We start from the raw sequence: 22286 nt of genomic DNA, 5'->3' as shown, positions 1-22286 counted from the left end.
CGCGGTATCTCTCACAGGATAAAAATAAGAAAACAAAAGAATCTAGCGCATTTTTTTTTCTTTTTATAAACTAATCTAGCATAATCTAAAATACAAGGGAAGTTGCGTATTTATAGTCAAAATTTTCAAAGCGATTTAAAAAGCAAACTATGATATGAAGATTAAAAGCAAATCAAATAACTAAAAATAACATTTGAAACCAAAAGAAGTCTATATGTCAACCAAAAGCAATGAAAACTAAAAGAGAAAGTGATAAAATTATAAAGTCTAGAAGAAGTGAATTTAATTTTAGAATAAGTCACCATCGTATATCTCTAAACTCTCTTTACCCTTAAAATTTTTTTTATACATATTCAAGTATATAACTTCAAAACGCTTCTCTCTCTCTCTCTCTCTCTCTCATTGTTGCTCCCCTTTCTCTCTCATCTTTTTTCTAACTTCAAACATCTACGTCACTTCATTAGAGATTAAATGACATACTACTTCCGTCTCACCTATTCTGCAGAACCCAATCCAACAATAAAAAGCCAAAATCCTTGATCTAAATTCTACCTCATCACCCAGTTGCCATCCCTATCTCTTTCTAGCCTTTTAGTTGGTATTGCAAAATGAAATACCAATTGAGATTAAGATTAAGATTGAGATTGAGACTGAGACTGTGACTGATACTTGATTCAATTGGTGAGAATAAATTGAAAAATTAAAAGGAACATTAGAGCATTCACAGTAGAGCTAAAAATTTAGCTATTTAGCTCCACCCAAAAGTTACTTTATCTATCTTTACACTATACACGGATCCACCCCAGGGGCTTCATAAGCGTTCCAAGCGAATACGTCGAGGTTTTCCTTAAGAAGTTGCACTAACTCCTCTTTTTCCTGCAACGACAATTGGGATCCGACTTGAAAGAATTTTTCGGGATTATCCCCAATGATGACTTTTGTCAAATCTTCACACCCTGCGCCCTTGTCCGGATCTTTAGTGGGCGATGACTGGTGCTTTGGTTGCTATAAGCCCTTGGTTGACGACTCGGCTCCTGGCTCATGTTGAATGGCAGCCACTAAGCATTGCCTAGCTATGGATTTATCCCTCCGGATTTCGCAAACCTGGCCTTCAGATGGGTATTTGATTTTCTGATGTAAGGTGGAAGAAACCGCCCCTAGCGCATGCAGCCAAGGTCTGGCTACAATTGCTGTATAGGGTGAAAAAACGTCCACAACTATGAAATCTACCTCCACCACCTCTGAGCCAGTCTGCACAGGTAGTCGTATTTGGCCCTTCGGGGTAACAACTCTTCCTTCGAAACTGATCAGCGAAGAACTATATGGTGTTAAGTCACTAAGTTTGAGGTTCAGCCCCCTATAGAGATCAGGGTACATTATTTCTGCGGCGCTACCTTGGTCAACCATCACCCGTTTCACATCATACCCCCCAATTCTGAGGGTGACGACCAACGCATCATCATGAGGCTGGACAGTGCCCACCTTGTCCGCGTCCGAGAAACCTAAAACTAGTTGATCATCCAGTTTGCACCTCTTCGGACCCTGGCCAGATTCTCCCGCAGGTAACCGATCCACCTACATGACCTTGGATGGCCAGGATCCTGTTCTCCCTAAGGCTGCAAAGATAACATTGATAGTTCCCAGAGGGGGTTTTAGAGGATCATCCCTCCGGGACTCCACACCCATCGGACCTCTTCGGCCACTAGTGTGATGTAGGAGATGTCGTAGTTTCCCTTCGCTGACTAGTTGTTCCAAATAAACCCACAAGTTCCTACAGTCCTCAGTCGTGTGCCCATGATCCTAGTGGTATTGGAAGTAGAGGTTGCGATTACGTCTGTCAGGATTCCCTGCCATCTTGTTTGGCCACTTGAAGAACGACTCGTTCTTGACTTTTTCTAAAACTTGATGGACTGGGTCTCTGAATACGGTGTTGACAGTCTGGGGATTGGCTGCTCTTGACTGCGTAGGAAAATCTCTCTTCGGTTTGCTGTTGGTGTATCGATCCGACCTGAAGTCCCTCATCTCCTGGGGGATAACCTTCTCCTTGCCTTTTCCTTGTTGTTGATCTTCTTCAACTCTCTTAAACTTCTCAATGCGGTCCATTAGCTGACGCATGCTAGTAACGGGTTTACCAGACAAGGATGTCCTTAAACTATGATCAGTAGGGAGGCCGAGCTTAAACGTTTCTAGGGCCATTGCATCAAAATTGCCCTCCATGTCATTTAACATCTCCCAATATCTGTCCGAGTACACCTTCAGTGTCTCTCCTTCCTGCATGTTCAAAGACAGTAGAAAAGACAAAGGTCGGGCCACTCTTCGGCAGGTGACAAATCGTGAACCAAAAGCTTGGGTGAGCTCTTTGAAAGAGCTGATGGAATTTGGGTTCAGCCTATCGAACCACCTCATGGCAACTGGCCCAAGACTAGAAGGGAAGACCTTACACATCAGCGCTTCGTCCCTGGAGTAGACAGCCATCCTCTGGTTAAAATGACTCACATGTTCCACGGGGTCTGTTTTACCGTTGTAGATGGTGAACGTTGGTTGATTAAAACGCCGAGGAAGTTTCGCCTCTTCAATCCTGCGCGTGAAGGGTGACCTAGAAATCTGGTTTAGAGCTTTGCTCATGGCGTCGTTTCCCACGTCTCCATGTGATGGACTTCTGCGTTGCCCCTTGCAATGAGATTCTTCTTCATAGGTATAGGACTCGCTGGCTAGTGTCCTGGATTTATGTTGATAAGTGACGTCCGGCTCGTCATCAGGGTCCTCATCAGAGTACGAGGGAGCCCGTTTCCTCTTTGCATGACGTAACTCCATTTTTAGCTTTTCAATCTCTCGCTGTAAATCTCGGTTCTTCTCTGCATGAGATATGTGACTCCCCCCATGTGATTGGTTCTGACCAGGGGGCACGGTGTGCACGCTACTCTCGCGGTCCTGTCTCCGCTTCAGGTTAAGAAAAGGGTCAACGTGCTGAGATGCCCTAGACTCCGCTTCTTGTTGACCGTGTCCAGCCATCACCTACTGTTGTCTTCACCCCTGCACAAGCTCTTCCCACAGACGGTGCCAATTGTAGGGTCAGTTTTTGTAGCCCAAGCCCAAAAGATATGAGTTGAAGACCCAGCGAACCCAGGACAATAAATTTGTAGAGAGTGGGCGAAAGAGCTAGGCTAGTTATGAAGTAAACAATGGTTGGCTAGGTTACTAGCAGTGATGATAACATGAACTAATGCTTGAACAACTCCATGAATGAATGTCCGAAGAGATGTTTTATTAAGTGAACAGTGATTACAACATTCAGAGCTACAGTAGAGCTTTTCTCTTCCTTTTTCTCTCTCTCCTCCGTCCCCTATTATCAGGGACCCTTCTTCTTTATATAGCATCCTCTCCTATCATCTCCATCATCCACCTATTCTTCATCTGCGTATCTACTTAAGTGCATGTCACGTCATGTGTCTACTTTAGTTCTTTGTGAGTGGCAGTAGCCGAGGTTACACTGTTCAGGGGTCTTCTCCACATAAATGCGGCCAGAAAAGCTGTTGCAATGCATTAAATACGGTGGTAGCAGCTTTTCCTTTAGATATTTTTTAGTTCTGATCATCTCCGGATCCACCCAGAACTTATCATTATCATTGGGATTGTTAGGAAGATTATTCGGACTTTCCACACGTTTGTTTGATCAAGGCTATTTGTGGCCGAGGAGTAAGACGTCTTCGGACCAGTGATGACCTCTTCGGACGGTACTCCCCCTTTACTTCTGGGCTTCTTGCTTCAGATGGGCCGCCCCAACCACCTATTGCTCCTCGGAAATATAATAGTCCTTAACAGGGCGTCCCGAACCCATTAAGTAGCTCTGAGTTTATTCCCCCCACACATTGTATTTAGAAACGATTAAAAAATCAAAATAAGATAGATAAAGATGTTGCTGTTTGAAAAACCACCACCCATTCAACAAGCATATTCATATATTATTTCATACAAACCAATAACCAAACAACCCCATCATCCACACACTGCAACATACATTATTATCCTCTTATATGATCATTTCACCTTCATCATATTCATCAATGGATGTGCTTTCTTTTTTCTTTCTAGTTAAATATCAGTTATCCATATTCCAGATGCTACTTGGTTCAATATTCTGGGCACATGCTACAAACCATGCATAAGACAATACAAAATAAATAGGTGTAAATTCTATAAGGGAACTGAACGATACAATTTAGATGCTACAAAATAGGTGTAAATTACTAGAAGTATATACTTAATAGTATATACTCATAGTAGTCTCCGTTTGAGTTGACACACGCACAAGTAGTCAAGGAATTACCAGTAGTAGAAGAATTAGAAGCATTAGATAGTATTGTGGGAGCATCATTCTCATCAGATGGGATTGCAACACCATTCTCAGCCATGGTTCTGGTGGCTTTTGCAACGATTTTGGTGAGTTGTGTGTCAGCGGTGTGTGTTAGAGTGTGGTGGGGTGGAGGCAAGCGGAAGCAGATTTTTGATTTAGGGTTATAGATTGAAGAGGCAAGGAGGGAGGAAGGTAGGATGTTGCGCTGTCATGAGGTAAAGAGGCCAGGGTTGGTGAATACATTTTGTGTTTAGGGTAGAACCATTGAAGTTAGCTCTGATTTGGGTTTCTTTTTGTTTTTTTAGTTAGAATCTATTAATATCTTATGTGGCATTTTAGTTTTTTTAAAATTTGATGTAGAGCATGCCACATCAGCAGTTTGTAAAATGTTTGTGAAATAGTTTGTATCTGTAGCATTACTCTATATAAATTATTGTAAATTATAGAAAAATAAAACAAATAAATATGGTAACTTGTCCTTACAAATCTAGCCTAAAATAAATTCTTCACAAAATATTTTCATACCTTGGTTTCAATTAATGGGGTGACAAGTGGATCGGATTGGACCATGGGTTGGACAAATTTTTTTTTAATTATTATTATTATTAATAAATTGAACATTAGAACAATACCATCACTAATAAGAGCAAATTTATAACAAAAAATCAACACAAACTATATGAGGAGAACTTAGGGCTTGAGTTTTATTTAGGAAGAAGGGCAAAAAAGTAAATAACAAAATTGTATAATATATCTTTAAATATATATTAAATATAAGTGGGTTGGGTCTCATTAGGCGGATTGTGAATTTTATGATCCAAACCCAACTCGGCCCACAGTAAAAAAAAAAAATCCAACCCAACCTACCAACTCATAAAAACTGACCAAACTCAGCGGGTTAGATTGGATTAAGTCGGTTTTGGCGAGTTGGCTGCACCCCTGAAATCTTTTATCATTGAACAAAAGATCCAGGGTTTAATCTCATATGTGGAAACTATCTTTAAAAAGGAAAAAAAAAAGAAAAGAAAAAGAAGGTAATGAGGTGGCAAAATAGAAGTGTACGAGAATGTGGCAAAATATATGTCCAAGCAGGTGGTCAAAACCAAGGCATAATTCCTTGAAACTTAATTGTGATGCTGTTCTTGGGTTGAGTCTCTTCTATTGTTGTGGTTATCAAAGATTGGAGAGGGAAATTGGTTTGTGCTCACTCTAAGAACGTAAATACCCACATCTCTCTTCAATTTGAGGCTAAGGCAGCAATTATTTTAGCACTTAATATTACTACTAAGCTTAATGCCTCCCATTTTGCAATCGAATATGACTCCAAAATATGCATAGACTCTATAAGAGCTTTTGTTTATCAAGTTTCATGGAGGTTGCTTAGCTTTGTATTAGTGGGTTATATATTTGTTGATCTTGGTTCAATATAATTTAGCTGGGATTTTCATGAAGCGAATTTAGTGGCTCATGAACTAGCCAAATGGTCTTGCAGCCATTTTTTGTAGTTTTGGTCTTGGTCATTGCGTGTTAAGATGTAATTGTAAAGGAGGTTGACCATTTGCGTAGGTCTTTTGTTTTTTTGTTTTTGTTTTTGTTTTTTTGTTTTTTTTTTTGTCAATAATGTGTTTCATTGTGAGTTTTAGTTAGCCAAACTAGTAAAATTTCTGATAATTGAATAAAAAATCTGAGATTCAATCTCCGTTTTCACAAAAAACTGATTAGTGTCTTGGTCTAATGAGTACAATCATCAGAAGTGGATGTCATATGTTAAAAAAAAATGTTTTATCTATTAAAAAAATAGGTTTAGTAATATATCATTTATCACGAACATTTGTTATTGACAATTTGATCTAACTTATTGTGATTTGTAGAAATAAAAATATTGCGAAAAATAATGTTCAACATAAACCATTGTGAAAATTTTTGTGCACATAAAAAGATTAATCATAATGCGAATCCACCAACTTACATTCATAGATCATGGAAACCTCATTAATCCACACATCATCAATTCAAAATTTCGAACATCATTTTTTTGTTAAGTGAAGTGAAAGATTAATTTGGTAACATTTTTATTCCAACACTACCAAGATAAACATTGATGAGAAGTTGTGACCCATACACATAAAAAGATTAATCATAATGCGAATCCACCAACTTACATTCATAGATCATGGAAACCTCATTAATCCACACATCATCAATTCAAAATTTCGAACATCATTTTTTTGTTAAGTGAAGTGAAAGATTAATTTGGTAACATTTTTATTCCAACACTACCAAGATAAACATTGATGAGAAGTTGTGACCCATGCCCAACTCTATCTCTACTAACTACAGTTCCCACATGCATAAGTGCATAAACATTACTTAGAATACAATTTCCCCAATTCCCCAATAAAAACCATCGCTTACTATCCAAGTCTCTGTAAAATCTATAACCATTATTATTATCGTTACTTCTCACTTCCCAACCATCTCCAGACTGTCATTGACCCATCAGAACTACTCTCTCTCTCTCAGAGAAAGAAGGCGTTTCCTTCGGCTTTGAATTCTCATCGGTTTTCACTGTTCAGCAAGTGAAAAAAAAAATGGCGGAAGAAAAGGAATCGACTTCAGTTCCTCTGAGTCAAGCCGCTAATGGTGGTGAAGATCCAGAGGATCCAGCAAAGTCTCCTCCTTCCTCTCCCAACTCTTCCACTCGCAAGGTCTGTCTCTGTTTCTTTCTCTCCTTGTGTGTGTGTGTGTGTGTGTGTGTGTGTGTTTATTTCAATCTGCACCGTCTAAAGTTGTTGACTTTGGTGGGTGATGTTGACTTTGGTGTGTGTGTGTTTATTTCAAGCTACACTCCCTCATGTAGCTCAGTCAGGAGTTCTTCAATCTTGTTGGGATACAAACACTATAGGTAAGGCCCTTCAAAAGACCTTCCGTACAGCTTACAATCAGCTGTTAGCCAATATCGAGCAGCTACCTAGCGTACTTTTTTTTCTTCCTTCTCATCAGTAGGTACTCGATTCTTGGCTAAAAAGTCGATGATCGGATCCATCCAACATGGTTCAGCTGTTGCACTAGTGAAACACCTACCCATGCATTGATACTCGACTCTACTACCAACTCCACTTTGATTAATCAAGGAATCTCCTCGGTCAATGATGATGCCAATGTGGCCAAAGAGTCAGCGTGCCGGTTTTGCCCCCTAGCCCTCTAAACCACTCTCACACTCAGGAAGCGGTCCATAGCCTACTTTACCAATCATAAGTATTCCATCATCCGGGGGTCATTGGCCTCAAAGCTTCCTTACACCTGATTAACCACCAACCGAAAGTCTAAATAGACCTCTACTTCTTTCGCACCTAGGTTTAAAACGACTCTCAACCCGGCAAACAAGGCCTTATACTCAGCTTCATTATTAGAGGCCTCAACGCCTAGCCTAAAGTAATGCTCTAACTGTATTCCTTCTGGGGTGATGATTACGATTCCAACCTCGGCTCTTAATGCACTAGACACACCATCCACAAATACCTTCCACGAGATTACCTTTACAAGGCAAACTATCTCCATCCCTTTCTCAAGGAAAACTTTACAACAAAATCGGTGAGTACCTGACCCTTCATTGAGCTTTTAGGCTTGTACCTAATGTCAAAAGAGCCCAGTCGAGTTCCCCACTTAGCTATTCGGCCCGTGAAATCAGATCTTTTCAATAATGACTGTAGAGGATACCCGGTTAATATGCAGACAATATGAGCTTAAAAATAATGGGGTAACTTCCTCTTAATCATACTCCCTATCTTCGCATCTCTTTTGCCTTCTTTCCCGCCAAGTGGATCCCCGAGAAGACCTCCCAGAGCCACTTTTAGCGTAACTCCTTGATTGACCTCTAAATATTTCCTCGTGCACATCTCAGCAAAACCACATCTTCATAGGAGATCCCCACACACGACGCCAATTGTGCGTACCCAAATTATGGTTATCAAGCTCAACCTTTACTTGGGCTCACAATTTATTTATACTGTGAGCTTTGGATTTCCTACTATAAGTAGTCCTATGCTCGGAGACCAAGGTACACCCTTGTTTTTTCAAACTCTCCTTTTTATCTTATAGAGTTGCTCCCCCTTTTTCTCTTGGATTATTCCCTATTTTCTCTCAGCTTTTTCTCTATAATTGTCAACCCCCACTTCTCAATCCATTCTCCTATTTATAGCTTGAGATAAGTGGAGGTGCTATGATTACTTACTCACTCGTATGAATGGGGGTCCAATTCCATTGTTCCTAAGTGGATGTTTCGTCGGGAAATGTGGTAATGGCATTGGAACTAATTCTCATCGCCCAAAAGATTTTTCGGCAGTGATATTCCCCAAGGCAATACCGGGCTATGGAGAACCTGGTACCCCCGAGCAACTGCACTCCCGACCAGGACGGACTTATTATGGTTTTTAGGCTTAGGTTGGTCCTTTAAGTGTGTCCAAGTTAAGGCTATGAATCCAATGGGGACGGGGCCGCATACTGCATCACTGGGGCCTTGCCTGTACATGTGTAACTATCCTAAAATTGCTTCTCAATGGCATAATGAGTTATACATGAAACTCTTGATGTTAAAGAAATAAAATCTTTTGTGTTCTCATTTTAAACCTTACTCTTCAAGGCCTCGTCATATTGATCAACAAATTGGTTTGATGTAGTTTTCGGCCCCACATAACCGTAAAAAAAGGCACTCATTCTTTCACTATGTTATGTAGTAGACATTCCTACCTAAAATATATTTTTAACATATGTTGGTATCCAATGATGTCGCTTATAATACAACCATTGCAACCATTCATTATCTTGAAGATTATGCACCTCAAGTAATCTTTGCCAATTGTCTTCAAATTCATCATGACTCAAGGAGTTGTAATATTAAGAATATCCTTTAAATTTCTGAGGAATTTTCTTTATTATATGCCATAAACAAAACCTATGCTTAGTTTTAAGGAATACAATTTCAATTGCCATTTTCATATCTTGATCAATTATAATTGCTTTTGGGGCTCGGCTTGACATACACTTCATCCATGATTTAAACAACCAAACAAAAGTATCAACATTCGCGTTTGATATTAGACCACACCCAAGAAGTGTTGATTGACCATGATGATTCACTCCTACAAATGGAGCAAATGGCATTTTATATGGATTTGTTAATTATGTTGTGTCAAATGTTATAACATCACCAAAAGATATTCATATGTGACTCTACTTCTTGCATTCACCCAAAACACATTCCTCAATCGAGATCTATCATCCACATCCATTACATAATAAAACCGGTCATCCTTCTATTGCATTCTAACAAAATAGTCATAAAGTGCTCCTGCACCTCCCACCCCAAGTCGAAGCCGCCTTAATTTGTCAACATGATTTTTATAGTCTTTCTATCCAAATGGAAGCTTCTCAAATCCTTCTGCTTCAATAACAATAGATTTATAATTTTTACTAATACGAATTCTGTCTTTGTCATTTAATTCAAACATTCTTTTCACGTAAGAATCCATCTTTTTATGACTTCTAAAATATCTAGCTTTTCCAAGACTCAAAGTATGGACATGGTCAAGCACAACAGTAGTTAATGTAAACTTTCCATCAGGACAACAAGTAGCATTAATCTTGGCCTTGCACTTGAGATTTTTTTTTTTTTTTTTGGGGTCTCAGTTTAAGAGCATTAGTTGCCTTACTTTTTGCCTTGCCTTGATTAACACATGAATATTTTAACCCATCATGTCCAAGTTTAGAGGTTCTCTTCTACACACCAAAACCTGCTTGTTTAGCATATTGCTTATAATATGCTCTAACTTTTTCTTCTGAATTAAACATCATCCTAACCTTTGGTTCTAAAACAATTTAATTTCCATCTAAAGTCTTGTTGATCTCATGCTCCTTTTCTTTAAGATTTTCAGTCTTTAACTTTTGTTCATTTTCTTCCTTATCAATGACAATTTCTTCATCTAAAGACAATCTATCTTCATTGTCTGACAATCATATGATTGTTTCCATTAAAAATACTTTTCAGTTATCTAGTAAAAAATATAAAAACTGTAAACCATGGATTGTATTTAGAAGTTGAGCGTACAGTTCTATCATCTTGTATTTAGAAGCCGAGCATTCAAAACTTTAACCCATGCATTGTATTTAGAAACGATTAAAAAATCAAAATAAGATAGATAAAGATGTTGCTTTTTGAAAAACCACCACCCATTCAACAAGCATATTCATATATTATTTCATACAAACCAATAACCAAACAACCCCATCATCCACACACTACAACAAACATTATTATCCTCTTATATGATCATTTCACCTTCATCATATTCATCAATGGATGTGCTTTCTTTTTTCTTTCTAGTTAAATATCAGTTATCCATATTCCAGATGCTACTTGGTTCAATATTCTGGGCACATGCTACAAACCATGCATAAGACAATACAAGATAAATAGGTGTAAATTCTATAAGGGAACTAAACGACACAATTTAGATGCTACAAAATAGGTGTAAATTACTAGTAGTATATACTTAATAGTACATACTCATAGCAGTCTCCGTTTGAGTTGACACACGCACAAGTAGTTAAGGAATTACTAGTAGTAGAAGAATTCGAAGCATTAGATAACATTGTGGGAGCATCATTCTCATCAGATGGGATTGCAACACCATTCTCAGCCATGGTTCCGGTGGCTTCTACAACGATTCCGGTGAGTTGTGTGTCGGCGGTGTTAGTTAGAGTGTGGTGGGGTGGAGGCAAGAGGAAGCAGATTTTTGATTTAGGGTTATAGATCGAAGAGGCAAGGAGGGAGGGAGGTAAGATGCTGCACTGTCGTGAGGCAAAGAAGCCAGGGTTAGTGAATACATTTTGTGTTTAGGGTAGAACCATTGAAGTTAGCTCTGATTTGGGTTTCTTTTTGTTTTTTTAGTTAGAATCTATTAATATCTTATGTGGCATTTTAGTTTTTTTAAAATTTGATGTAGAGCATGCCACATCAGCAGTTTGTAAAATGTTTGTGAAATAGTTTGTATCTGTAGCATTACTCTATATAGATTATTGTAAATTATTGAAAAATAAAACAAATAAATATGGTAACTTATCCTTCACAAATCTAGCCTAAAATAAATTCTTCACAAAATATTTTCATACCGTGGTTTCAATTAATGGGGTGACAAGTGGGTTTCAATTAGTTCAACTAGATGAAATATTTTAGGGGTTTGCATGGGTCTGGTTGGACCAGGTTGAGGGTTTTTTTTTTTTTTTTTTTTTTTTTAAACCCAACCCACCATTGTGTGTTAAAAACCATGGGTTGGACAAATTTTTTTTAATTATTATTATTATTATTAAATTGAACATTAGAACAATACCATCACTAATAAGAGCAAATTTATAACAAAAAATCAACACAAACTATATTAGGAGAACTTAGGGCTTGAGTTTTATTTAGGAAGTAGGGCAAAAAAGTAAATAACAAAATTGTATAATATATCTTTAAACATATATTTTTTAATTTTAAATATATATTAAATATAGGTGGGTTGGGTTGCATTAGGCAGATTGTGAATTTTATGATCCAAACCCAACTTAGGCCACAGTAAAAAAAAAAAAATCCAACCCAACCCACCAACTCATAAAAACCGACCAAACTCAGCGAGTTAGATTGGATTAAGTCGGTTTTGGCGAGTTGGCTGCACTCCTGAAATCTTTTATCATTGAACAAAAGATCCAGGGTTTAATCTCATAAGTGGAAACTATCTTTAAAAAGGAAAAAAAGAAAAGAAAAAGAAGGTAATGAGGTGGCAAAATATAAGTGTACGAGGATGTGGCAAAATATAAGTCCAAGCAGGTGGTCAAAACCAAGGCATAATTCCTTGAAACTTAATTGTGATGCTGTTGTTGGGTTGAGTCTCTTCTATTGTTGTGGTTGTCAAAGATTGGAGAGGGAAATTGATTTGTGCTCACTCTAAGAATGTAAATACCCACATCTCTCTTCAATTTGAGGCTAAGGCAGCAATTATTTGAGCACTTAATATTACTACTAAGCTTAATGCCTCCCATTTTGCAATCGAATATGACTCCAAAATATGCAGACTCTATAAGAGCTTTTGTTAATCAAGTTCCATGGAGGTTGCTTAGCTTTGTATTAGTGGGTTATATATTTGTTGATCTTGGTTCAATATCATTTAGCTGGGATTTTCATGAAGCGAATTTAGTGGCTCATGAACTAGCCAAATGGTCTTGCAGCCATTTTTTGTAGTTTTGGTCTTGGTCATTGCCCTCATAGTGTTGAAGATGTAATTGTAAAGGAGGTTGACCATTTGCGTAGGTTTTTTGTTTTTTTTTTCTTTGTCAATAAAGTGTTTTATTGTGAGTTTTAGTTAGTCCAACTAGTAAAATTTTTGATAATTGAATAAAAAATATGAGATTCAATCCTTGTCTTCACAAAAAACCGATTGGTGTCTTGGTCTAACGAGTACAATCATAAAAAGCGGATGCCATATGTTACAAAAAAAAGTTTTATCTATTAAAAAAATAGGTTTAGTAATATATCATTTATCACGAACATTTGTTATTGACAATTTGATCTAACTTATTGTGATTTGTAGATATAAAAATATTGCCAAAAATAAGGTTCAACATAAACCATTGTGAAAATTTGTGTGCACATAAAAGATTAATCATAATGCGAATCCACCAACTTACATTCATAGATCGTGGAAACCTCATTAATCCACACATCATCAATTCAAAATTTCGAACATCATTTTTTTGTTAAGTGAAGTGAAAGATTAATTTGGTAACATTTTTATTCCAACACTACCAAGATAAACATTGATGAGAAGTTGTGACCCATGCCCAACTCTATCTCTACTAACTACAGTTCCCACATGCATAAGTGCATAAACATTACTTAGAATACAATTTCCCCAATTCCCCAATAAAAACCATCGCTTGCTATCCAAGTCTCTGTAAAATCTATAACCATTATTATTATCGTTACTTCTCACTTCCCAACCATCTCCAGACTGTCATTGACCCATCAGAACTACTCTCTCTCTCTCTCAGAGAAAGAAGGCGTTTCCTTCGGCTTTGAATTCTCATCGGTTTTCACTGTTCAGCAAGTGAAAAAAAATGGCGGAAGAAAAGGAATCGACTTCAGTTCCTCTGAGTCAAGCCGCTAATGGTGGTGAAGATCCAGAGGATCCAGCAAAGTCTCCTCCTTCCTCTCCCAACTCTTCCACTCGCAAGGTCTGTCTCTGTTTCTTTCTCTCCTTGTGTGTGTGTGTGTGTGTGTGTGTGTGTGTGTTTATTTCAATCTGCACCGTCTAAAGTTGTTGACTTTGGTGGGTGATGTTGACTTTGAACTGTACGGATCTACTGGGTATCATTGTTAGCTACTGGGAATTTGTGTTTAGTAGTAGAGGGATGTTAGTAGTGCTTAAAGCTTACTTGGGTTTATAGTGAAATAGTATTTAGTTTGGATTTGATGCTTGAAAAAGGTAACCCAGACGTATTTTTGTTAAAAAAGGAAAAAAGAAGAAAGAAACCCAGGTGTGGATTTGAAATAATTTATAATGCAAGAATTGAAGTTGGGAAAAAGAGTAGGATGTGCTGTAATTTATGATTAGGATTGTATTTTGGATTCTATTTAAATTATTGTAGATGTGGTAAAATCCAATCCGCTATTTTTAAAATGTATGGATAAGATTTTAACAATTCCAGAGTGGAGTTACCCTAGAACTTTGGACACTCAGAGGACCTTAATTTGTAATTTACTATTTTAAACATTATGTTTGGGATGATGGGTTTATTGAAATGCTATTGGTTTTTCTTTTGATGGTAATTTGGAATGGACATGGGTTTTTGTTTAGATAACAGAGTGGTTGAGGGAAGTTTAGGAATTTTGAGGTAATTAAAGAGTGCATATAGAATTGGTAGATGCTGGTAGCAAGCAAAATTGGTTTGGTTTGGTTTGGTTTTTATGAAAATAAATATGGAACAGGGAGGTGGTTTTTGTAAATTAGACATGTGGTCAAGCCTCATTAGTTTGTCAAGGATCCATAGTTGGCTCTAAAATTTTGAGAGTAAGGGTTGGCTGTTGTTGTTGGAAGTGGTTTTCGTAAGAAAGTTACATACAATAGATGAGGGATGTACAGTAACTACAGTTTCTTTTGTGGTTCCTATTTAATTCGTGAGTTTTGAGGATGGTAGAATTATATTGTAGATTGCGTGTGAAGTTGAGACCACATATGTGGGTTAATTGTGGTTCTTAGTGACAGAAACATAAATTTTCGTGGAGTAGAGAAGTTAAATTTACTACTGAGGAAGAATGTTCAGAGAATATAGCAGAGGTGACTGATGAGCAATTGTGTGGTACAGTCATTATATCATTTCATTGTTGCTCTTTTGAGCGCTCCTGCTCAAATGACATATTCTCCATTCATAAGAGTGCAATGATGAGTGAGGTCTTGGGTTCAAGACCCACCGAATGCGTAGGTAATTGCCAATTAAAAAAAAGGATCATTGTTCCTCTTTTGAGATTTGGTTGGTCTTTGCTTGGCATAGAATATTCATTGTTCTGCATTTTTAATAATTCCTATTTTTCTGGAGCAAATTTAGTAAAAAAAGAGGGTAACAGGAATAAATGATGTAAGACCTTTTCATTTTAGAGTTTCTGATCAAAATCTGTTAGGAATAACATTTACATATTTTATTGCCATAGGGTAGTTGTGCAGTGAACTTTCTGGTAATAGTGGAGTAAAACTAATGAAGTAGAACAGAAATTGAAAGGAAATTAATGGAAGAAATGAAGAGGAATGTTGACTGGTTCGAGGGAGTCACCCTCCAAGAAACGTAGAGAGGGAAAAGAGAGGGAACACAGAGAAGAAGAGGAAACAAATTGTAGTCTTATTTCCCATTCTTTTCTAAAAGGTACATCGCAAATATTTAAGTTAGGCTCACCTTTACAACTGCCACTAGGAAGCCAGATTTAGTAACTAATTGCCCAACAGTCCAGCTGTACAATTAACCCCACTACTAACTAACTAATACTAATTAGATGGATGGTTATCTGCAAAGAGAAGCTTCCATTGAAAGGTCTCTGTTATTATTATTATTTTTTGATGACATAAGAGAACTTCACTCAGATTAGTTTTGCGTCGCAAAACATACTGTATAACAATCTTCAATGTTAATCAAGCTCTTATGGTTGCCAGAACTAGTTACTGGGTAATCTAGGGGCTTTTTACACCTGACGGGCTAAGTAGTTTGTTCTCTTGCCCAGGAGGCAAAATCTCTGTTTTGTTATACTTATTATTATTCTTTTTCTTGTTGTTGTTGTTGTCATTATGGAGGTTTATCCCCCTCTTTTTGGGTGAAACACCTACTGTATCAAGTGACAGACTTACTGAAGGTTATGGTTGAATATGGAAGAGATTCTATGGTTGCCAATTGTTTCACCAACTTGTAAATATGATTGCAAGCAATACATTGATCAGTTGATAATGAATTCCTTAAGATAGGAACATTATCTCAAATATTTTAAGAGGTAATGTTCCTAAAGTATATACTAGGTGGAACTAGAGAGCATCGCAGTTTGGGGGGGAAGAAAAGTTTCACCGACTTGCAAATATAATTGCAAGCAATACATTGATCTGTCTCTTGGGTCCTCATTGATCATTTTCCTGCATAAAATGGTACCCTCTTCCTTGTTGCAAAGGGATATCTAAGTGAATTGATGGTTATTTAGAATTTTGGGAGGACCTCTTGATATTCTGGAGTGATCTTATGAAGTATTTGTATCATCAAGTAGCAACATGCAAGCATCAATTCTTTCAACTCAATGATCACCAGGAGCAATTTCAAGGGAGGGATCAATGGCTTGTTCGAACAATTGGAATCATTATAGAAAGCTCTTTCCAGAAGGATGTTTTTGAAATTTGTTTCTTCTATTCCTAGTTAGCCTAAAAATATTTCTCAAAATTTGAACCTATGCAATATGATTTAAGATGACCTGGATTACCCTAGAAAGAAATTTACCCAGATCAAATTTAGTCTTGTTCCAATTAGGACATTTTGCATGTTAAATATGTATACCTTGTGGTCTTGCTTAAGCACATTGGTACTGTTTTCCTTGGAAAGTGTTCTAATTTACATTGTCATAAATAGGCAGTTTTGTTATGTTGATTAAACATACAATGTTTTCACTTCTGATTTCCCATTCCAATCACTTTTCAGGCATGCTGTTTTGTTCTTCAGAGTTGGGTTTCAAAGAAATTTATGACTGGATGGTAATAAACTCTAGCATTGCTTTTGAATTTCTTATTGCTTATCAAATTCTTATCTCCAAGCCTAATATTGCATTGAATTGTGAAATTGCAGTGTGGTTCTTTTTCCCGTTGCAGTTACATTTTTTATTACATGGTGGTTTATTCAATTTGTTGATGGTTTCTTCAGTCCAATATATGACCAGCTTGGTTTTGACATATTTGGTAAGTTTTTATTTTTTAGGGTGCATAGAGTACATATTCGGTAAATTTTGGATGCATTATTACTAATTTTGATGAATGCTGCCTTTTAAGAAGTATGGTGAACATGTATAGCTCAACTGCTCAACTTCAGCAGTATTTAAACAATTTGTAAACCCTGCTAAGGAACAGGGTATTCTTTTTGAATGTGAATGTATATTGTTAATAAGGAAGTTCAGTTAAAAATAATTCAAATTGTTTTAGAAAATGCCATGAAACAACTAGGCTAGACAACATTGGTTCGTCTGTTGCACAAGTAAGTTATGAATTACCCTTACCCTTGTAGTTTTTATCTCACTTTTATGAGCAGACTTTATTGATTTTGAAAACTAAGTTTTCAGTGTGGCGGTAGTAATTGAATTTGTCCAGAAGGTACAAGGTTGGTTGGATGTCCAAGTTATTTAGAGACCTTGGTGGTTGTGGGCATTATTAGAGAATTAAATGATGTCGTGGATTCCGTTGATTCACTGGCTGTTTATAATTTGACTGGATTGTAATGCCTTGGCCATGTCTCAAAAGATATTTACTCGTATGATGGTGTATTTATCATGACATTATAGAAATTTTGTTGATGTAAAAATCTGCAGCACACCATCTTTATGCTTTGCCCAGATTTTAAGTGGACTTAACTAGTTGTTATTATGCTTTGGGTGATCGTTCTTCAATTTGCTTTTATATTCTCCATCTTTTATTATATTTATCAAGAAGCTTGGTTTATGATGCAGGACTTGGGTTTATCACATCTTTACTCTTTGTATTCCTTGTTGGTGTTTTTGTTTCGTCATGGATTGGTGGTACTGTTTTCTCAATTGGAGAATGGTTTATAAAGCGAATGCCTTTCATTAGGCATATATACTCAGCCTCCAAACAAATTAGTTCTGCGATTTCTCCAGGTACATAATTACTTTAATATTTGCTTGCTTACTAATTATATCTAGTTGGATATAGGGAATCAAAATGCTGTGACATCATTCTCTTCTCTGGACCACTCAGGCTTTGTTTAACTAGGAATGTCTAGCGGTCAGGTCATTGTATTGTTGTTGATAGTTCTGTTACCAAAAAAACACTTAATACTTTCCATTTTATGCATTTACAGTGCAATCACAACACGTGACTTGCTTAGGTGATCGTACTACATGAACTATTATTACACTTGATATGTAATCATTATATTCACATCTAATTATCAATGAATTTTTATTCAGCAATTATCTGTGGCAGTCTTTATATGGAATATACACTTACACCGTATAACTTGGTTAAATTCAAATTTTAAACATGGAAAGGATATATATTTCTTCAACTCCTTTGATGATGTGATTGAATCTTGCATAAATTATTTGCTAAGATACTGAACACCCATGTCCATAGACTCCATACCTGAAATTGTTTGCTTCTTTCCACTATGGCTGGTAATTTTGGATGCATTATGATCAAGTTAGGTTCACTTGGTACTGGATGGTTGTATAGAAGCTAGTTTTATTTCGGCCCTGAGTTTTGATCTTTCAATCAATTTTGTTAGCCAGATTCTGGAAACTCTATAAATACACTCTAAATTGGCCTGTATCATTACCTTTTCTGCAGACCAAAATACCACGGCTTTCAAAGAGGTTGCAATTATCCGTCATCCCCGTGTTGGTGAATATGCCTTTGGTTTTATCACATCAACTGTCATCCTTCAGGTATTCTTTATGCTCCCTTTTTTACTTGCAAAGCTTATCTCATGACTACACATAGCTTGGTGGGGAGTGTGTATAAAATTTTGGCTAAGGTTTTGGCAAATCTTTTGAGAGTGGTTTTAGATCAGTTGATCTCTGAGACTCAGAATAGTTTTGTGGGTGGAAGACAAATCCTTGACTCGGTTCTTATTGCGAATGAGTGTGTGGATAGCCAAGGGAAGAGTATGATTCCTGGAGTCATTTGTAAACTTGATATTGAGAAAGCTTACGATCATGTGAATTGAGAGGTTTTTCTGTATTTGTTGAATAGAATGAGCTTTGGAGTGAAGTGGTGTAAGTGGATCCTTGCTTGTATTTTCACAGTTCAGTTCTCTATTTTGATTAATGGGTCTCCAATTGATTTTTTTGGTAGCTCAAGGGGGTTAAGACAAGGGGATCCGCCATCTCCTATGTTGTTTTTGATTTTGATGGAGGTGTTCAGTAGGATGTTGACAAGAGTGAAGGGAGCTGGCTTGATCTGTGGCTTTAAAGTTGAGGGTAGGAGTGGTGGTGGGGAATGTGTTTCACATCTATTGTTTGCAGACGATACTATCCTATTTTGTGATGCAAATGTGGAGCAAATTCTTCATATTTGGTTGTTGTTACTCAATTTTCAAGCAGTAACAGGTTTGAAGGTCAATGTGCACAAGAGTGAAATGGTTCCAATTGGGAAGATTGATAATGTGCATGCCTTGGCAGAAATTTTGGGTTGTAGAGTTGGAACTTTGCCTATGTCTTATCTTGGCATGCCGTTGGGGGCTTCACATAACTTCCCTTCAATTTGAAATCCTATTTTGGAAAAAATTGAGTGGAAATTAGCCGGGTGGAAGAAATATTTGTCTAAGGGGGGTCGATTGATGTTACTCAAGAGCACGTTATCTAGCCTTCCTAACTATTTTCTATTTCTATTCACCGTTCTTACTTGTGTGGCTAATAAGATTGAAAAGTTGCAAAGGGACTTTCTATGGGGTGATAGCAAGAATCATCTGGTAGGATGGGATAAAGTTTGTGCGCCTATAGTTAATGGTGGTCTGGGGATAAGGAAAATTATTACTTTCAATAACGCCTTATTGGGGAAATGGTTATGGCGGTTTGGGAAGGAAGAGGGTCGGTTATGGAGGAGGGTGGTAGCGTCAAAATATGGGGAAGAATGGGGGGGATGGACCTCAAAGCTAGGTAAGGGAGTTCATGGGTGTGGTTTGTGGAGAGGTATTCACATGGGATGGGAGGATTTTAGCAAGCATTGTCAGTTTGTTGTTGGGTTGGGAAATAGAGTGAGATTTTGGCAGGATGGGTGGTATGGGAATCAACCTTTCCAAGTGGCTTTCCCAAGGTTGTATGGAATTGCCATTGATAAGGAGGCATCTGTAGAAGCTTTTTTGTCAAGGCAGGGGGTGGAGGATAGAAGAATTTGGGATGTTCGTTTTATTCGAAAATTTAATGATTGGGAGATGGATGAGGGGTTGCATTTTCTTCATATATTAGGAGTTAATACTCCTCCTATGAATGTTAGAGACCGGATGAGATGGAAGTTAAAACCTAATGGGGAGTTTGATATCCGGTTGTATTGTAACAAATTGTGGAATTCTCTCTCAATTGTCTTTCCTTGGAAAGGAATATGAAGAGTAAAGGTTCCTAGGCAAGTTTCTTTTTTTGTTTGGTGTGTAGCTTGGAATAAGATCCTAACGAGTGATAACTTGAGAATATTGAGGGGATTGGATTTTGTAGATTGGTGTATTATGTGCCGGCATTGTGGAGAGATAGTAGACCACTTACTACTTCATTGTGAGATGGTTTATCGGTTGTGGAGTTTTGTCTTAATAACTTTTGGTTTGTCTTGGGTTATGCCTAGATCGATCCCAGATTTGCTTTTTGGTTGGTGGAATTGGTTGGGGAAGCATTCGTCTCAGATTTGGAACCTAGTTCCATTGTGCATCCTATGGTGTATTTGGAAGGAACGGAATCGGAGGACTTTTGAGGATTTGGATAGTTCAGGTGTTCAGATGGTTGCCTCTTTTAGTGGGACTCTTTTTGATTGGTCTCGGGCTTGGGAACTCACGACTAGTGATTCTATCCCCTCTTTTCTTAGCTCTCTTTCTCTTTTGTAATTAATCTGTTTTGGTTTTCTTTTCTGTTTTTTTTGTTTTTCTTCTTCTTGTATTTTCTGGGTTTGCTCTATGTTTTTCTTGCATAGAGTAGTCATTCGTATATATAACATTCTTACTTATCAAAAAAAAAATGTTGAACCTTTATGTTTGAGTCAAGTTCGAGTAATTTATCTTTCTTTTTGTTTATTATCATCTTGTAAGCTGTTTTCTGTGAAGTTCACTTGAGCACACCAAGACTTATAATTAAGAAGGTCCACATGACAGTTCATATTTTTTCTGAGAGTTTTTATTTATTTTTATAATGGAAATAGTTTCTGATATAAATTTTCTAATGGTCATCTCTATTTTAATATGTTTCAGTTTAAAAGGTAAAACTGTTTGACATGGGATTTGTGTGGGATCATGCATTTATTTACATGAATCATATTGTCCTTTTGCTTATTTTTTTTTACAAGTTACTAATTTTTTTTCTTTTGTTGGTTTTTAATGCAGAGAGATAACGAAGATGAAGAATTATGTAGTGTCTTTGTCCCAACAAATCATCTATATATTGGTGATATATTTCTAGTTAACTCCAATGAAATCATCCGACCAAATCTTTCTATCCGAGAAGGCATAGGCATGTCTTCTGTTTATGTTGCTATCTCCACTTTGTTGCGTTAATCACAGTATATGAATGTTGAACATTGTTCTACTACCTTTGAACATATATTTTTATCTGTTTTTACTTACTTTTTTGGGCAATACTGCAGAGATCATTGTTTCTGGGGGTATGACAATGCCACAAACAATTTCTCCTTTGGAAAGGGTTGCTCGACAGAATGACAGAATCCCTTTGAATAGAATAACCTAATGACATCAGAGAAGAGGCATGCCTGTTGAAATTGTAATTACTTTGAAATCCAAGAACTGTGTGCAAGCATAATAGTGATGTTTGATGACGGGGATGATGAGATTATGTACGTTTGTAGCAGCAGGTTTTAGGATGAGCTCTTATGGTTGCTTTATTTTGTATTCTTTTAGGTCAAAAAATTTATTTTTTAGTTACAAGTCTTCTTGGGCATCTTTGGAGGTGCGTGTGTATACAATGTTTAGTACTGTCTGCTCTGTTACATCTTTGGTCACAAAGGAGGAAAGTTGACAATATATTTTAGTTATTGCATTTCACACATCTTTAAAATAATTGTTCTCTCACCTTACCCTTGTGCAGTCGATTAATGATCAAGTAGGTGATTTTTGAGGTGCGTTGCAAGTCTGCGATCACAGTATCACTAAAATTTTCTTCCATTCATATTGGGTAACCAATTCTGCATTTTTACCTGATGATGCCTTTTGATAATACTATTAGTAATTCAGTGCCATAACCTATAGGTGTTGCTTTTTCCAAAACAATTGGAGGATGGAGATTCAAGGTTCTCTCCTGCAAAGTAGAATTGTAATGCACCTCAAATTGGAACGGAGTGTTGGAATTTCACAATCAAAAGTATCACTTTTAAGGATTTTCAAGGTGTTTCGTTACTCAATAATAAGAAACAGTTTCCAATAGAATCGGTTGAAT

At 37.1% G+C, this 22286-nt stretch overlaps 2 protein-coding genes across 2 annotated transcripts; one reads left to right on the top strand and one right to left on the bottom strand.

Annotated features, from left to right (window-relative positions):
* Positions 1-1005: 1005 nt before the first annotated feature.
* Positions 1006-1686, bottom strand: LOC136066493 (uncharacterized). Its single transcript, XM_065770857.1, has 2 exons — positions 1585-1686; positions 1006-1542 (listed from the first exon to the last, which is right to left on the bottom strand). Exons 1-2 carry the CDS (start codon positions 1684-1686, stop codon positions 1006-1008), a joined length of 639 nt encoding a protein of 212 aa, XP_065626929.1.
* An 11643-nt stretch (positions 1687-13329) lies between these two features.
* On the top strand, positions 13330-21890 carry LOC112027517 (protein LIKE COV 2). The gene is made up of 7 exons (XM_024060178.2): positions 13330-13624; positions 16613-16665; positions 16757-16866; positions 17628-17795; positions 18487-18584; positions 21221-21347; positions 21481-21890. Exons 1-7 carry the CDS (start codon positions 13508-13510, stop codon positions 21579-21581), a joined length of 774 nt encoding a protein of 257 aa, XP_023915946.1. The 5' UTR covers positions 13330-13507; the 3' UTR covers positions 21582-21890.
* Positions 21891-22286: the final 396 nt, after the last annotated feature.

The sequence above is a fragment of the Quercus suber genome, unplaced genomic scaffold (assembly GCF_002906115.3).
Source record: "Quercus suber isolate HL8 unplaced genomic scaffold, Cork oak 2.0 scaffold_37, whole genome shotgun sequence".
Classification (NCBI taxonomy): domain Eukaryota; kingdom Viridiplantae; phylum Streptophyta; class Magnoliopsida; order Fagales; family Fagaceae; genus Quercus; species Quercus suber.
Note: the sequence above shows the minus strand (reverse complement) of the source record. Positions and strands in the feature narration are given on the sequence as shown.

Bases quoted from the DNA above. Each gene is read 5' to 3' on its own strand.
- LOC112027517 (XM_024060178.2), top strand. From the start codon at position 13,508: ATGGCGGAAGAAAAGGAATCGACTTCAGTTCCTCTGAGTCAAGCCGCT. The intron at 16,867-17,627 runs GTAAGTTTTTAT...TTTATGATGCAG, and splicing joins GCTTGGTTTTGACATATTTG to GACTTGGGTTTATCACATCT. The intron at 17,796-18,486 runs GTACATAATTAC...CCTTTTCTGCAG, and splicing joins TAGTTCTGCGATTTCTCCAG to ACCAAAATACCACGGCTTTC.
- LOC136066493 (XM_065770857.1), bottom strand. From the start codon at position 1,686: ATGGGTGTGGAGTCCCGGAGGGATGATCCTCTAAAACCCCCTCTGGGA. The intron at 1,543-1,584 runs GTCATGTAGGTG...GAATCTGGCCAG, and splicing joins CAGGATCCTGGCCATCCAAG to GGTCCGAAGAGGTGCAAACT.